An 18,571-nucleotide genomic window follows, 5' to 3' on the forward strand; every position below is an offset into this window, starting at 1 on the left:
CTGCTGGGCAGCACTGAGGGCTCAGCTGAGATCAGGGACCAGGATCTGGCAGCTAGATGAGATCAGGCCACATCTAGCTGCCAGAATGCAGGAGCAAAGACAAGTATTAAGTGCTTTAGGTCTGGGATTCTGCAACTGAGTGGTATGGAAGGATAAGGGGATTAAGGAATTAAGTTATAAACTTAACCTACACAGTCTTTAATCCTCACAACAATCCCAGGGAGGCCAGTCTTATTATCCCCATTTTATTGATGCAGATGCTTAGTAACTTGCTCATTATCACAGAGTCAGTAAACTGTGTATATAGACTTCAAGATAGGGTCTAAAACCTATGCTCTTTCCACATTCCACGTTGCCTCCCCACAAAAGGAATGGTTGAAAGAAGTGGAACGCACAGAAGCCAAGAAAGACTAACAGAATCTGATAGATTCTGTGGGTCAGTGCATGTCAGAGAGCCTGAGCATCCTCCTGAGCAGGACATAGTACTGTTCAGTCTGCAACCTCTACCTGAGAGGGATTTGCAGGCAGCCACAAGGTAGACTCCTTAAAGTCAGCAATAAATAATCTGCACAGGAATATTTAGCCCCGAAGATTCCTAAAGGCCTTTTGTTCATGGGATACTTTTCCTGAATTATCAACTAAAAGAAAAAGCAAATTTTATCAAAAGCTTTTTCTGCAGCTATTGAGATGATCGTATGGTTTTTATTCTTCAATTTGTTAATGTGGTATCACACTGACTGATTTGTGGATATTGAAAAATCCTTGCATGCCTGGAATAAATCCCACTTGATCATGGTGTATGATCTTTTTAATATATTGTCAGAGTAGATCTGCTAGTATTTTGTTGAGGATTTCTGCATTTATGTTCATCAGTGATACTGGCCTATAATTTTCTTTTTTTTTTTTTGTTAATATCTGCCTGGTTTTGGTATCATGGTGATGGTGGTCTCAAAGAATGAGTTAGGAAGTGTTCTTTCCTCTGCAATTTTTGGGAATAGTTCCAGAAGGGCAGGTGTCAGCTCTTCTCTAAATGTTTGGTAGAATTCACCTGTAAAGACATCTGGTCCTAGACTTTTGTTTGCTGGGAGTTTTAAAATTACTGATTCAATTTCAGTACTGGTAATCAGTCTGCTCATATTTTCTATTTCTTCCTGGTTCAGTCTTGGGAGATTGTACCTAAGAATTTGTCCATTTCTTCTATATTGTCCATTTTATTGGAGTATAGGTGCTTGTAGTAGTCTCTTATGGTCCTTTGTATTTCTGTGGTGTCAGTTGTAACTTCTTTTTCATTTCTGATTTTAAGGATTTGGGCCCTCTCCCATTTTTCTTGATGAGTCTGGCTAAAGTTTATTTATTTTATTTATCTTTTCAAAGAACTATCTTTGAGTTTCAATCAATGAAACTTAAAGTCTCCTCTATTTCATTTATTCTGCTCTGAACTTTATTATTTCTTTCCTCTACTAACTTTGGGTTTTGTTTGTTCTACTTTCCCTAGGTGCTTTAGGCATAAGGTTAAATTGTTTATTGAGGTTTTTTTTTTATTTCCTGAGGGAAGCCTGTATCATAAATTCCCTCTTAGAACTGTTTCTGCTGTGTCCCATAGGTTTTGTTGGGCAAGGGGTTTGTCTTTTTAAAATTGAAGTATAGTTGGTTTACAACATTGCATTAATTCCTGGTGAATAGCATAGTGTTTCAGTTATACATATATATTCCTTTTCATATTATTTTTCATTATAGGTTAGTACAAGATATTGGACAGCAAGTTCCTGTGCTGAACAGTAGAACCTCATTGTTTATCTATTTTATATATAGTAGTTAGTATCTGCAAATCCTGAATCCCATAGGTTTTAGATCGTTATGTTTTCATTTTCATTTGTCTCTATGTATTTTTTGATTTCCCCTTTGATTTCTTCAGTGATCCATTGGTTGCTTAACAGCATATTGTTTAGCCTCTACATGTTTGTGTTTTTTGCAGTTTTTTTTCTTGTAGTTGATTTCTAGCTTCATAGTGTTGTGGTCGAAAAAAATGCTTGATATGATTTTGTTTTCTTATATTTACCAACGCTTGCTTTGTGGTCCAGCATGTGATCTATCCTGGAGAATGTTCTATGTGCACTTGAATATGTAATCTGCTGCTTTCAGACAGAATGCTCTTTAAGTATCAATTAAGTCCATCAGCTGTAATGTGTCATTTAAGGCCTGTGTTTCCTTACTGATCTTCTGTCTGGATGACCTGTCCATTGATGTAAGTGGGGTGTTGAAGTCCCCCACTGTATTTGTGCTACTGTCAATTTCACCTTTTATGTCTGTTAACATTCGCCTTATATATTGAGGTGCTCCTATGTTGGGTACATGTATATTTACAACTTATATCTTCTTGATATAGCTTTTGATAAAATTCAACATTCATTTATGATAAAAACTCTTCAGAAAGTGGGCACAGAGGGAACATATCTCAGCATAATAAAGGCCATATACGACAAACCCACAGCTAACATCATATGCCATGGTGAAAAGCTGAAAGCATGTCCTCTAAGATCAGGAACAAGGCAAGGATGCCAACTCTCACCACTTTTATTCAATATAGTTTTGGAAATCCTAGCCACAGCAATAAGAGAAGAAAAGGAAACAAAAGGAATCCAAATTGGAAAAGAAGAAGTAAAACTGTCACTATTTGCAGAAGACACAATGCTATACATGGAAAATCCTAAAGATGCTACCAGAAAACTACTAGAGTTCATCAATTAATTTGGTAAAGTTACTGGATACAAAATTAATATACAGAAATCTGTTGAATTTCTATATGCTAACAATGAAATATCAGGTAGAGAAACTAAGGAAATAATTTCATTTACCATCACATAAAAAAGAATAAAATATTTCGGAATAAATCTACTTTAGGAGGCAAAAGACCTGTACTCTGAAAACTATAAGATGCTGATGAAAGAAACTGAAGGAAAGATACACTTTCTTTGATTGGAAGAATCAGCATTGTTAAAATGATCATACTGCCCAAGGCAAACTACAGATTCAGTGTAATCCCTATCAAATTACCAATGGCATTTTTCACAGAACAAAGTATTTTAAAATTTGTATGAAAACACAATATCCCAAATAGCAAAAACAATCTTGTGAAAGAAGAACAGAGCAAAGAACAGAGCTGGAAGAATCACACTCCCTGACTTCAGACTATACTACAAAGCTATAGTAATCAAGACAGTATGGTACTGGCACAAAAACAGACATACAGATCAATGGAACAGGATAGAAAGCCCAGAAATAAACCCACACACTTATGGTTAATTAATCTATGACAAAGGAGGCAAGAATATACAAAGGAGAAAAGACAAGTCTCTTCAATAAGTGGTGCTGGGAAAGCTGGAAAGCTGCATGTAAAAAGAATGAAATTAGAATATTCTCAAACACTATATAAAAAAATAAATTCAAAATGGATTAAAGAACTAAATATATGACTGGATACTATAAAATTCCTTGAAGAAAATAGGACGAACACTCTTTGACATAAATCACAGCAAAATTTTCTCGGCTCTGTCTCCTAAGTAATGGAAATAAAAACAAAAACAAACAAATGAGACCTAATTATACTTAAAAGCTTTTACACAGTGAAGAAAACCAGAAACAAAATGAAAAGACAACTTATGGAATGGGAAGAAATATTTGCAAATGATGTGACCAAGAAGGGATTTCCAAAATATACAAACAGCTCATACAGCTCAATATCCAAAAAACAAACCAACCAACAGAAAAATGGGCAGAAGATCTAAATAGACAATTCTCCAAAGACATATAGATGGCCAGCAGGCACATGAAAAGATGCTTAACATCACTAATTATTAGAAAAATGCAAATCAAAACTACAATGAGGTATCACCTCATATCAGTCAGAACAGCCATCATCAAAAAGTCAACAAATAATAAATGCTAGAAAGGGTGTGGGGAAAAGGGAACCCTCCTACACTATTGGTGGAAATGTAATTTGGTGCATGGAGAACAGTATAGAGGTTCCTTTAAAAACTGAAAATAGAGTTACTACACTCCTGGGCATATATCCAGAGAAAATTCTAATTCAAAAAGACACATGCACCCCAATGTTCACAGCAGCACTATTTACAATAGCCAAGACATGGAAGCAACCTAAATGCCCATCGACAGATAAACAGATAAAGACGACATGTACACACATATATACACACAGACACACACACACAATAGAATACTCCTCAGCCATGAAAAGAATGAAATAATGCCATTTGTAGTAACGTGGATGGACCTAGAGATTATCATACTAAGTGAAGTAAGTCAGAAAAAGAAAGACAAATATATAATATCATTTGTATCTGGAATCTAAAAAAGTGACACAAATGAACTTATTTATAAAACAGAAACAGACTCATAGACATATAAAACAAACTTATGGTTACCAAAGGGGAAATGGGGGAGGAAGGGATAAATTAGGAGCTTGGGATTTACAGATACAAACTACTACATATAAAATAGATAAACAACAAGGACCTATTGTATAGCACAGGGAAGTATATTCAGTATCATATGATAACCCATAATGGAAAAGAATTATATATATAATATATACATTATATAACTGAATCACTTTGCTATACACCTGAAACTAACACAACATTGTAAATCAACTATACTTCAATTTTAAAAAGTTAAAAAAAAGAAAAAAAAAAGAAAATGAGGAAACATTGTTAATACAGAAAAAAAAAAAAAAAGAAGAAGAAGAAGAAGAAAGAAAAAGTGAAACAAAGTACTACTTTAGAATCTTGGATACACATGTATTATGGCAAAAAGTTCTGGGAACTAATTAAATCCCAAATGTGTAGTCACCAGAGTGGTGCCATCCTTCCTTTCTTCAGAACCTGTTCACCATCTGATACTCACACTTCCCCACTCTCTAGCCCCCAAGAACACAATTACAATTACTAAGAGCAAAGAGGATATTCAAAAAGACAAGACTGCAGGAATAACATATTTCCACATTCCAAGCTGATCTAAAAACTCTAATTTCGATTTGGCTCCTATGAATAAAGTTACAGAAAATGTAGAACTTCTCCAAGGCATAACTGGATAAAAATAAGCCTCCAGATTTGCTCATTGTACAGTTTAATTCTTAAGGGAGAAGGATGGGATTACCGGTGGCTAGAAATGTTTAAATGTAAATGAAACCAGTAAAGGACAGCAGGAAATAAGCATCAAGGGTACAGCACTGAACAGTCATCCCAGATGTCATCATGCCCAAGGTCAGGCAAGGAAAAGGCCAGGTCAGTGGCCGAGGACAAACGACCCAGCTTAATCAGGCACAAGTTTGCCCAACCATCTTATTTCCTAGAAGAATAGCTTATTGATCTCTTTGTATTCTCCTAAGATATTAAAAGGCTGATTACAAATTATTTATTTAAGGACAGGAGGCCTCTCTAGATGATAGGAACCTAGATACAAGTCAGAAAACTCTTGGCATTGGCAAAAATCCTTCATCGAGTATTTTGCAAAATGAATTAAGAAGTCTGCCATGTTCTTCTGAAAGACTTGGATAAATTCCGCACCTCCAACTGGTATTCAGAAAGGGTGAAAATTATTTATTGTTCTCCTTCACATTTCACTAAGGAACTACGCATGGTAGAACCAGTTGCATTGTTGGTTCTGATACCTGAAAATGTATTAAAGTGAAAATGTATTAAAGATTCATTTTAGGGCAAAGACTCAACTGCTTTACAAGAGGCTGAGGCAAAGCAACTATCACTGCCTGTACGTTTTATCAGCATGAAATTTATCTTCTAGAAATAGTGTGTGATAATGATCACAATTTCCTCAATGCCTCCACATTTCTATAATCTCTGTGACCTTCAGTTGACACAACTATATAAGGGTATCTATCCAGATATTTGGAAATCCAGGCAGGCAACTTGACAACTTAACCTTCATGTCAGGCTCTTATACAGTGTTGGGCATTCTAAGTGACCCTAGAGTTTTTCTGAACATCTGTAGGGTTCCATGTAGTTTATAACTTTGCAGCTATTTAGGAGCCAATTGATCTTAAGAGAGAAAAAAAAAAAACCCAAAAAACCACATGTCCTAACCCCAGCATAATCACATAAATCAGCAGGTAGCTAAAATTAGGGAATAGAAAACTAGGCCAATCTCAGTGACTAGCCAGAGCTGACAAAGTCTAATAGGCTGAAATGATGGTTTTAAATTTCTTTAATTAAAATGCTCTGATTACAGATCACCTTAAAAGGTCATCTGGTTTCTCAAAAACTGAGATTCTATTTTTTCTTCTTAAATTCTACTAGAGAATTACCATGGTAATACGATAAATAACTGCCACTTTTACCTACTATAACAGCAGACACTTAAAGGATCCCTTTCTTCCCTTTAACAATAAAAAACACTTATAAAATATACTATGAAGTTCTTAATTAAACAAAAGTAACATCAAGCCATAAAATCCTCCCTAATGACATCAAGGAATGGGAAGTAATAAAGATCTATTTCTAGATAACACCTTCTGAAGAAAAGCAAATCAAAGCTCACAACTTATAAAGTAGGGGGGGAAGTGTTAATTGTATATGCACAGTAGCTGATGTCAAGAATATGTGAATACTCACACTGGAACCACCAAATAAGGGAGAATACAGATCCACTGGGAAAGCAAGACTCATTTAGAATTGGATTTTCTTGGACCATTCCAGGCAGTGGCCAGAAAACAGGTTCTTGAGCAGGTCCTGCTCCCGAAGGCTGCCCCTCTTTCTTTATCCAACATTCAAGATAATAAATACCCTGCCTACTTCAGAAGGATCTTTAAGTAGCTTAGGCCCAAACACAAAGCAAATAAAGCAATTAGGAATTAAAGAATAGAATTCAACTGGAGGAAGAAACAAACAGGCACTATCGAGAACCTGAACTGACCAAATGATATCTGTACAATAAATCTGGCTCTCAGTTTTCTGGAAGCCAAGATTAAAAGAGAAACAAGTTGGGTTACATATTATTTTTCTGATAAATGCTCACAAATTTATCTTCAGAGATAATTTTCCTGGAACTAAACAAGAAGAACAACTTATCTAGAAGGTCCTTGTAAAAAGACTATGACCAATATTAGACTCTCTGTTTTGAACCATGGCCTTGCTAAGGATAAAAACACAGTTCAAATGGATGATTTTAGTTACCCTCCTTAATGATCTGTCTGACCTAATGCAGAGGTGGGACCTGAAGGAACTAAATGAATGCTCCCATGCCCAGGGATTCTGCCCATTAACACACCACTTTTCTCCCCATCCTAGCTCCTCTTGCTGCTCAGGGAATTCTTAACCTTACTCTAAAGTTGCAAGAAGGCTGGGACTACTTTTGGCCACTTGCTATTACTACAAATGTGTTTAATAAAAATAAAAGTGCTGGGGGAAAAAATGTCTTAAAAAAATACTATCCACCCAGATCTTGGTTTCTAATATTATTCTCCAATAAAAGGAACCAGGGCCCCTTGATTAAAAGGCTGATCCCAAGACTGGAGCAAGAAATATACAACATAAGCGTGGAGCATCTTGTAGTGTCAGAAAGTAAAGAAGTACTCAAAAACAAAACAAAACAAAAAAACAAGAACAGGGATATGTCAAAAAGCCACAAAAGCTAAATGAAAGAGCTTCCAAAAGCCAAAGCTAAAACAATTTGAGCAAAAAAATAAAGTGGGATTGTAATCCAAAGTATAAAATAAATATCCATGAATCCACACTGATATAAATGATATAAACGGGGGAGAAGAGACAAATCTACTTGTGCAGAAGACTCTAATTTATGTGGAGACAGCACACTCAAGGAGGTTGAGCATAACTTCCCACTCCTTAAGAGTGGGTTGCACACAGTAACTTCCTTCCAACAGCAGAATAGAAAGGGGAAAAAAAGTTTTTTGAGGGGTGGGTATAGCTCTGGTAGAGTGCATGCTTAGCATGCACAAGGTCCTGGGTTCAAGTCCTAGTACCTCTATAAAAAAAAAAAAATTCCTACTCTTAAAAAAAAAACCCCCAAAACAGTAACCTTACAGTGGAGAATACCTGACACACTACCTCAGCCAGATGAAGGGATACAAAATGCCAGGTATTCGATGAAACATTTTAGCTGCTAACAAGGGACAGTAAGAAATACCAGATGATTTCAGCATTTCCTGTGTATGTTTTACCCTGTAAGTAATAAACTACATGAAGGACCCAACAACATTAGTTGTAGGGGGAGGGCAAGAAGACTGCGGGTCTGTACACTTCATTTGGTAAGCATTCAGAATGAATCTTAGACTGCAGGGTCTATTACTTTAAGATATAAAAATAATTAGAACACCAACTCATTGAAGATGCTGTAGTTTTAGACTAGAAAAAAATAGTATTAGAAATATTTTCAAAAGGCCACTGTTCTCAAACACGAAGAACACAGACAACTCGGATAGCCTAGAAGCTATATTTAATGGGCCTAAAACAAATTTACCCTGATCGTTCAAACAAGAGCAAATATCAAGTCAGCCAACTGCATCCCTGAAATCAAAGGATCACACCTAGATTTTACCCAGAACAAAGTTAAACTTAGCAGGATTTAGCAACACTGAATTCTTTCAAATTTCCAACACAATTCAGCATAGCATAGCACAGAAGTGCTGTTTAAGGAGGCTTGTAGAAGTGTGGAAAACTAGAAATGGAAAATTTCCAGGCACTGATCTCATAATGGCTAGATGCTCTCTTCCTGCTTCTATCAGCATTTGCCACGTTAACTCAGCATAGGCAGTACGTCACACTTGACTAGGGGGTAGGAGTAGGGGGAGTTGGGGGAGGAGAAAACTGGAGAACGAGGGGAAGGGAGGGAGGGGAATGAGAAGGAAAGACCAGTTGCTGCCCTAACAATACAACTGCGGGGGTGAAGCCAGATCAAATGTTTTTTTTCATACTGTTTCAAAGTTATTTACGGTAAAAACCTCCAGCGTGACCCTTTTAGGCACAAACAAAGCCTTGTTCTTTCTTAACAACTAGTCCCTTGATTTCCCACACGTTATGTTGAACAATGAGGTTGGGGGCACAGGATAAAGCAGATGACATCAACCTCCCTCAACTCGGAGGCTTGTTTGGGAGCCCAAATTCTGGTCTGTGGCCAGCTAGCTATTTCACAGAGGGCTCTACTGTCCAGGCTGCCAAGCTGCGTATGCATTTGGGGGCCACGGCTAAGGATCAACCACCAGTCAGTAATTCACACAAGAAATAGCACAGAAGTCACTGCACCCAACTAGATTACCTTTATAAGTCTGTCCCTTTTCCTAGAAACTAGACTCAGTCTTCAGAAGTCATCATAGAGATACGGAATAGCAACTTAAATTTTAAGCAGCCCCCTTCTCTCGATCAGTTCAAACAAAACAGAAAAGGCTGTGGACAACTGTTGAACAAGGGGGATTTAAATGAGATAACATACTGTTTAACTTTTATGAAGAAGGAAACATGGTCAGGCTTTAATTTAAAGCTAGAAATTTGTAATATAATACAAAAATAAACTAGATTTTAATGCTATTAAATTTTAACATACCAATTAGCCTGCACTAAACCATCTATTTACTGACCTGTTTCTAACCCACTGGACAACAGTCACATAAAATGTAAATTTGAAAAAGACATTTCCTTCCTCACTGAAAAAGATCAGCCCCCAGTATAGACAACAGTAAAGCTAAAGTATAACTACTCCAAATAAAACTGATCAGAACTATAGTATAGACACACACACACACACACACACACACACACACACACACACACACACACAATCTTTTCATACAGCTTTTAGTGTGAAAAGAAAGTTATAAGCCAATGGTTTCCCAACTGCCAAGATGCTTCTTGATAATTTGGGGCTTAAATTGTGATAGGCCTATGACTCAAGGCTGAACTCTTCAAATGATCTGTCTAGCTTTCTCATCTGTAAGCTAGTTGGGAAAGACTGGGACCATAACTGAGTGTAACATCAAAATTCTTAAAAATCTCATTTAGCAAAATGGATTAATAATTAGCAACAGCACTCTTGAAAAATGACAATGGGAAAAAAAAAAGGTTAGACCAATTAGATTATTTGGAAGAGGCTAAAACAGGATAAGTGACTTCAATTATTACCATCAGGCTTTTCTTTCCTTTCTGGTGATGATTATGACATCTCTTCACAACTGCTTTTTATCTCCCTGTAATGTACGTCCAAAGTATAAATCACCTGTAGGCAATAACTCTTCTCATCTCCTAAAATTACTTCATTGTCCAATTTTCACTATTAACAAACATTCTAAATAAATGGTACTGGAGCCTACTGAACTACTACAGTATCATCTTTATGAAAATGTGGTTTTCAATTCAAAGATTCTGGGTTGCTACAACAGGCTTTTACTATGGACGTGAAGTAATGAGGAAACTTCCATATTCACTATGAATGATGAGTTGATACTTCCTGCTTCAATTCTGTGCAGTTGTCTTTAAATCTGAAACTATTTAGCTTAATTTAGCCTCATTCTGGGAAATGAGTAAGGGAGGGATAACCTCAATAGGAAATCTCAACACAAAACAAACCCCAATATATGACTGAAGGAGAAAGTTCCCACCATAATTTTAACCCATTTCTCTGTACAGAAAGGACTTCCCTGGCCATTCAAATTTTCTTTGCCCCATCAATGACTCCCTACTGCCTACTGCTCCATTTTTCATTCTAGTACTTATATTTTATGTATTTTTTGAAACTTGTTTCTTGTCTTTGTTTCCCACTAGAGCTCAAGGACCTTTTCTGCTATTCATTCCCGTATCTCCAGCTAGGTCTGGCTTATATTAAGTATTAAACAAATATTTATTGAATGAATGAGAGGATCACAAAAACTCAAGAATTCCTCTTACTAAAATATTCTTTAACTGGTCACTGCAATGATATAGGGCCAGGGAGTTAGATAAGCAATTCAATTTTCACTCGCTAGAGAGGAAAGGAAAGATGACTAACATCTATGGCCCACCCCAGCGAGCCCTGCACAATGAAGAACTCAATTCAATTAGTCCTTCTAACAATTCTATGAGGTCTATCATCCCCATCTTACAGATAAGGGACCCAAAGAGAAGAGTTAAGTAATTCCCCTAAAACCATACACCCTTTAAGTGGTGGTGTTGATGGGATTTGAACCCAAATCTGTCTGACTCCAGATCCAAGCTCAGTAAGACTAAGACATTTAACTCAGCTGTACAACAATGCCTACATAGTACATTAAACTGAAGACACAAAGAATGAATAAGACAATAAAAAGTTCACAAAGTAAGCCATGTCAAACAGGATGCAATGGAAACACAAAGAAGGGGCACACAGGCAAAGACTGGTCTAAGTTAAGACAACACTGTATTAAAAGAACTGCAAGCCAGTATTCAGACCAGCTAGAGTAAGGAGCAGAAGGAAAGAAATGAAGAGGAAGGAAGAGGTAAAGATCAGAGATGAGGCTAGGACAGTGCCAATTCATTTGTTTATTCATCCCTTATGCTGAAGTCCTACTCTGTGCCAGGCACTGTATTGGACACAGGCATTTCAATGATGAGTGAGACACAACCTCTGCTCAAGGAACTTAAAGTCTATATGAGGAGACAGGTAAGCACAAAACTACAACACACAGAGTGATACATGATAACACTCATGTATTATTCCCTGGACATATGGTGCTCCTTGACAGGAAGATGGTGAATGAGGCAGGTCAATCAAGGCAGTATATTCACTAAGATCCTTCAGAGAGAGACTGCCTCATTCAGAGCAACAACTAAATGCCAAGCCCAGCTGGCCAGGTTGTGCACTACAGAAAGTCTCCAATTCTCCAAATCTCAACCCAAACCACAGCTGCTTAAACCAGGTGTGGATATACGACCAAAGAGAGGACAATCAACAGGCTGTTCAGAGACGCAGAAGGTGGTCTGGCACACAAAAAGGAGCTGAGCCAATCAGATTCTTGCACTCAGGAGCTGCACTTCAGAAGTTGAAATGATGCAGAGAGGGTCCTAGGCAGTCTGGGCCACGAGTGGTCGAAATTTAAGAGAAAGAGGAACTAAGTGAGCAGAGGCTATGAGAAAGGTTGCGAACTGTGCTAAGGAGCTGGATCATGCCCACAAATGGGTTCCGTGGCCTGCATAATATATTAAATTTTTAAAAAGAACACCCAGCTTATGATCTCTAAAATACCATTCTTCACAAAAAGAAACCAGAACTTCTTGAAGAAACAGCTGCATCCAGGTCAGGGGTTGAGCCTAGGACTCCTAGTTCTACAAAACAAGGAAGCTATCAAAGCCCAATAGGACTGTGTCAAAAGGATACAGGAGCCAAAGCGACAAGTGAGCATAAAGAACGAATGCAACTGACTAAAACAGTGACTCTAAAACTTGAAACAAATAACACAAAATGATTTCAGTATAATACTTAAAAAACAAAACAAAACCTTCAGACTACGCTAGAAACGACAAGAACAATTCCTTACTTTGAAAACTGTCAATAAGGAGGAATGCATTCTGCACTTATCCTAACTTTCCTTCACGAATGACAAATTTTAGGGTAACCAAATGGCCTTAACTGATGAATTCTTTAAGAATAATCCAACTAGTAAACATAGAAGGAATAACAGAATTAGAAAGTCATTTCACAACCTTGAAGAAGCAATAAATTCACACAAGAAGTCAATGGATTCATACGTGAAAGATTAATTGGAAGCTTTCCATCGCAGGCTCCAGGCTGTTACCACCTTGGTAGGCAGGATGATGTCCCCAACTCTCCAAGAGATGTCCATATCCTAATTTCCAAAATCTATGAATCTGTTATCTTACATGGCAAAAGGGGTTTTGCAGATGTAGATTAAATTACGAATCCTTAAAAGGGAAAAGGGGAAGCATCTCAGAGGAGATGAGACGACTGAAGCCGAGGAAGGAGAGAGGTGTGGGTGGGAGAAAGAGAGAGCCAGATTCGGAGATACTATGCTCCTGTCTTTCAGAATGGAGGAAGGAGTCACTGACTAAAGGATGCAAGTGGGGTCTAGAAGTTAAAAAAGGCAAGTAAATGCATTCTTCCCTAGAGCCTCTAGAAGGAGCACAGCCCTGCTGACACCTTGAATTTAGGGCTCTGACCTATAGAACTATAAGGTAAATGTGTGTTGTAAGCCACTGGGTATATGGTAATTCGTTACAGTAGCAGTAGGACACTAATACACGCCTGAACCCACTGATCTCTGTTAGCAGCACTAAAGGACACAAAGAGCACTGTGTGCTCTGCCATGATGCCACACAAAGTCCACAATACCGCCCACGAAGTAACCTCACCAAAAAGATAAACCTGAATCTAATTACATTTTTACAGCTGACTCCTTTTACAAGAAATATGGGGGATAGAACTGGTTAAATGACACCTCAGGGAAGCAAAGAGACAAATCCAAAATGTAGGACATTCCTTAATGACCACTGACTCCAATAATACAACTGCAAGCATATTAAGAAAGAGAGAGAGGGAGGGAGAGTGGGTTGCTTTAAAGAGATTTGAGAGACACAACAAATTAATTTTAAATAGATATTTTTGAGACAAGTGGAGAAATTTCACTACAGAGTGGGTATTATTAGATGGCATTAAGGAATTGTTAATTTTGCAAGGTATGATTATAGACACATACCATTGTGATTAAGTTCATACTTTTTAAGAAGTATGAAGGACCAAAATACCATGATGTCTAGGATTTACTTTAAAACAATTTAGCATAAAATGAGAAAAGAGAAGCAGTTACAATGAAACGAGTATAGCAAGATCCTGATAATTGTTGAATCTGGGTAATGTGTACATGGACTGACTGTACTATTTATAAAACTGAAAATAAATGCCAAAGCCAATCTGAATTAGTTGGTGACATTTAAAATTCAGGCACTTTTACACCAAAATCTTAATTTCTGACTTCATTTGAAAAATCAGATGTGGCAACAAGGCCTACATCAAGAGATGAGTACTGGCTACTCCAAATTAACAGTTTCCGCTACTCCCAATTATCCCCCATTTATCATGACTACTGCTATTTTTCTTATAGCTGGCCCAATTCACTTATTTATGTTACCTACTTGGCATTTGGGTTAAGGACCCCAAGAGTAGTCCAATTAAGAAGGTTAGTGGCAAGAGAATAGAGCAGATCCCAGGAGAGCAACTGAGTGATGGCAAAATACTAGCGTGAAGATGCAGACTCCTGCTGTTGAGGTCATCCAGCAGCCTTGGATACACATGTAATTCCCATAAGACCATGCTACACTATATGCTTCCTGTACTGAGTGCTTACTAGAATCAAGGCAGTATGCTTGACATTCTGAAAAATATGAACATGAAAATAATTCCTGCCCTCAGGATACTAACAGTCTAATGAGGAGGACTAGATATAAACATAAGTAGTTATAATGTAAGATGAAAATAAGTGAATTTAGAGAACTGTTCAGGGTGGCTCAGATGTAAAATGCAAAGTGGGGAGTGAAAAACAAATAAATATTCAGGAACAGATTATGAAGAGCACTATAGAGTACGTTGGGAAATTTAAACTATACCTGATGAGTAACAGTGAGCCACTGGAGGGTTTTAAAATATAAGTACAAGTCAGAAGGGGCTAGAGGTAAGAGTAAAGTCTCCCCGTTGCTCAAATTCGCTGATTCTATGCGCTACATCCTTTGAAGAGCCAAAAGCATGATTCCACACCCCACTGCCACCAAATGTTGCATCTAAGCCTCTAAAATGATGCCATCATGGCCTTCTTGGCCAGACAGAAGTCTGGTACCTGAGGACAATAATAAAAGGCTAGGTCACTGTACAATAGCCCTGAAAATAGTTTATATCTTTCAAATAAAGTTTAAATAAATTGCTCCTGTTACTATTACTGGGTTCCAATACTTTAAGCATAAAATTATAGTCTTATTATACCTGAAGCTCTATTAAAATGTAAAAATGTTCCTTCCTGTTTAGTCTAAGACCCATCCTGTTAAAAACAAAAACCACGTGCTTATTGTGAGTGAAAAAAACTACCTAAAATGCAGTCAAATCGTGACAGACATCAAATTATATTATGTTTCAAAGATCAGGCCCAGTCATCTTAACTGCAATATGGGACCAAAATGGCCTGATGGTAGCAGTTATCACCATCCAAGAGTATCGTTGAAATTTACACAAAACTTGGTCAAGTCCAGATTCTGGGGTACCAGAAAGGAAAGAACTAGAGACTGAGAATATTTTGTGACCAGTAATAGGCTTTAACCAATCACAGGAATTGCAAACAAAAGCAAGGAGAGAATAAGATTGCAGCCCTTTTCCTTCCCCTTAACTCCCAAACTAAGCACCAATTCCAGCTCTGACACCAGTTTGTTATACTCCCTCTCTGAGCCTCAGTTTCCTCATATGTAAAATGAGGGTGGCAGTGCCTATTTCATAGGGCAGTGTACGAACTAAATGGTCGTGAATGTTCAGTAGCACACGACCTGACACACAGCTAATGCTCAAGAAATAACAGCTTTTACTATTCAGAGTAAACTTGTTATTTTCCTGACGATATCAATGTGTCCTGTGATGCCGGCCCCTACAAATACTCGGCATCCAAAGACTCCTTTGGAGAATCAAGTTACAGTTCAAGGTACTTAAGATCAAAACGGGTATAGGCCCCTGACAACGACCCAAAGTTGAAGCCGCCACAGCTCGGCTGTCACCACATCCGCCAAAGCCTGGCGGCCCTTCAATGGGTTCCCGGCTTTGGCGCCCAGCCCCGCCCAGCAAACGCCAACGAGCCGGGTGAGGGGGCGGTCTAGACGGCGCGCCCTTCGCGCTCCGGGAGGCCAGGCCACCCTCTAGGTCTCTACCCGCCGGACTCCCCCGATCCGCAGTCACCTTGCCGACGCCTGCGGTCTTCCCTCCCTCCCCGCCCCGCGCCGCCCAGGGCCGCACCTTGAGATGGGTACGCAGGCCGCCAGCGCCCCCAGACTGGTCGGTGATCTCGTACGCGCCGGTCACCAGCAGGTCCTTGTGGATCTCCTCGCGGAGGCACTTGCGGGAGTTAACGGGCAGATGGAAGGAGATGGCGAGGACGGAGCTGGGGCCAAGCAGGAATAAAAGCAGCAACGCTAACGGGCAAGGGCCACGCTGGGCTTGTGGGCCAGACAAACCAGACATGGTGCCGGAGACTGTTCACCCCCTTGGGCCTCAACTGCGCCGGAATCGGGAGGGCCCACGTAACTCACCTCTGACCTTCCAATGCCGCCGGCGCCATTTTGGGGGCTGGCAAATAGATGAAAAATGTATAGTAAATCTTGAAAAAGGGAAGAAAGGATGTGATACCACATCGTGCCCACAAGTTAAAGTGGCTAAATGAGATTTTTCTAGACTCTCCCAGCAAAAGTTTTATTTTTGTTAAGCTCAGTGACAGCTCAGTCGGCCATAGCAAGTATGGGCAGCCCTGGAAGTAATTCTCCTTTAACGTCCGGAAACAGCACCCGCGAGTTTGTAGGTCGGTGATACCATGGCAACTAAGCCCCAATAGGAAACAGCCACAAGACCCTTCGCTGGGCCCGCCCACCAGCCTCCTGGGCGGACGGACGGGCGGACGGGCGGACGGGCGGACGGGCGGATGGGCGGGGCGGGGCGGGGGTGGAGGGGAAGACGGAGGGCGTGCTGTCCCAGCACCTTGGTGACAGTTGGGACCTTGAGCATTTGAGAGGAAAACTTTGAGAGGCTGAGTGGAAAGATTCTAATTTGGCTATTAAGGGAGCGGGGACCAGAACTTCAGAGAAAATGTAGAGGTCACTTGGTGAATGTGAGCTGGGAGGAGTCCAGTTCGTGCTCCTGAGCGGGATATTTGGGCTGGAGTAACTGATTTCAGAATTAGCATCTTATTTAGCAAACGTCGAGCACCTACTGTGCTAGCTAGTATTCAAATTAAATTTGGAATCTGTATTTAAATGTAATAAAACATTGTTTTAGCCCAGTGTGGGAGAGACCTAATGCGGTTTACCAGATAAGCGTTGTCCAGGGAAGGCAAATATTGATGTGTTTTCAATGTTTAAAACACTTTAGGGATCAAATTGCTAGTCTGTAGTAAGCAAATTTACACGGTAATCATTTCATGCTTTCCTTTAACAAATATTTTTTGACTGCCAACTATGTGCCAGGTACTATACCATGCATGCGTGTATACCGACATGTTTATTGATTTAACCGTTACTGAGAAGCTATCAAATATTCAGGGCTGAAGAAAATAGGAAGATGAAAGAGGAACACTCAACAGACTACGTTTAGAATTATCTACTTTGATTAAATTTATTGAGCATCTACTGAAATACTCAGAAGATGGACTATCAGCTTCTCCCAAATTAAATTAATTGTTCTGTATATTCTTTCAGTCTACCTAGTTCTTTTCCTGAAACTGAAGTCCCACAGCCAAAACAAGAACTAACATAAAGGAGTTGTAAAGCATTTTAAAATCTGACAAATGTCATATAATAATTATTTTATGAGGTGTCCACTTGGGAACATTTAGTTTATTTCATCACTGATCCAAGATATGATTGCTAATCTACTCAGTACATCCTGATAATTTGCATTGGCCTTTTCCCTGCCAGTGCAGGGAATCAGTAAGTACCAAACAGTTAATCTATTCATTATTTACTCTTAGTCCTGAGGCTTTGCTAACCATCAGCAAGAGATTTGCAACCCATAAAATACCCGTGTGTGTTTTTTCCTTTAAATTTCTATCTTATATTTAAATAATAGTTCATAAGCTTTAAAATATTTTCACATATATTAATGATCTCATTTGGCATTTTCAAAAACCATGTGACGTAGGCTGGGCAAGTCTATTCATTTTACAGATGAGGAAACTGAGGTTCGGAGAAGCCAAACAACTTTTGTACCCAGTCCTGTAGTTTAAAAGTGGCAAATTCAGTCTGAGGACCTGAGCCTTCTTCAAGAAGGCGCTACTATTTATTATTTTACAGATGAAGAAAATGAGACTTAGAGAAAGTGAGTTACTTTCCTAAGTCACAGCTCTCAATTCCCTTCTTGTCCTATATTCTTACTTATCCTGGCCTCGGGCTTTGTCCTGTCCCCTTTTCCTCAGTATTTTTCTTCCTAGCACTCACTATAATGCCACATACATTTTACTTACTTACTGCATTTATTAATCTGTCTCCCTAAATAGGGTATCTGTTTTGTGAGGGCAGGGATTTTTGTCTATTTTGTTCACTGCTTTATCTTCTGAATCTAACAAAGTGCCTGGCACTTAGAAGGCACAATAAATAATGGTCCAGTGAATGCAAGATTAATTCCTTAGCTCCTAGAAGAAGGTCTAACAGCAAGTCTTTCCCATTATTCCTTAGCTGTTTTCACACAAATGTGTTTAATCTATAATGCATCCAAAGTACATGTACTATTTCAATTTCACCAACAAAATTCGTATCTTTGTTTAATTGAAAAAATGTGTTCTTGTTTCCATGTAAGGACACAGGAAAAAAAAAAATCTCCCCTC

The 18,571-nt window shown here is 38.7% G+C and overlaps 1 protein-coding gene across 1 annotated transcript in view; it reads right to left on the minus strand.

The window, feature by feature from the left end:
- Positions 1–16,280, minus strand: part of TMED10 (transmembrane p24 trafficking protein 10) — a 35,714-nt gene extending 19,434 nt beyond the window's left edge. Inside the window, exon 1 of the mRNA XM_010976476.3 lies at positions 15,997–16,280. Within this exon, the coding sequence (XP_010974778.1) occupies positions 15,997–16,221 (225 nt within the window). The 5' untranslated portion in view covers positions 16,222–16,280. The remainder of the gene's footprint in view (positions 1–15,996) is intronic.
- Between the last annotated feature and the right edge of the window lie 2,291 nt (positions 16,281–18,571).

Source organism: Camelus dromedarius, chromosome 5 (genome assembly GCF_036321535.1).
Source record: "Camelus dromedarius isolate mCamDro1 chromosome 5, mCamDro1.pat, whole genome shotgun sequence".
In the NCBI taxonomy this organism is placed as follows: domain Eukaryota; kingdom Metazoa; phylum Chordata; class Mammalia; order Artiodactyla; family Camelidae; genus Camelus; species Camelus dromedarius.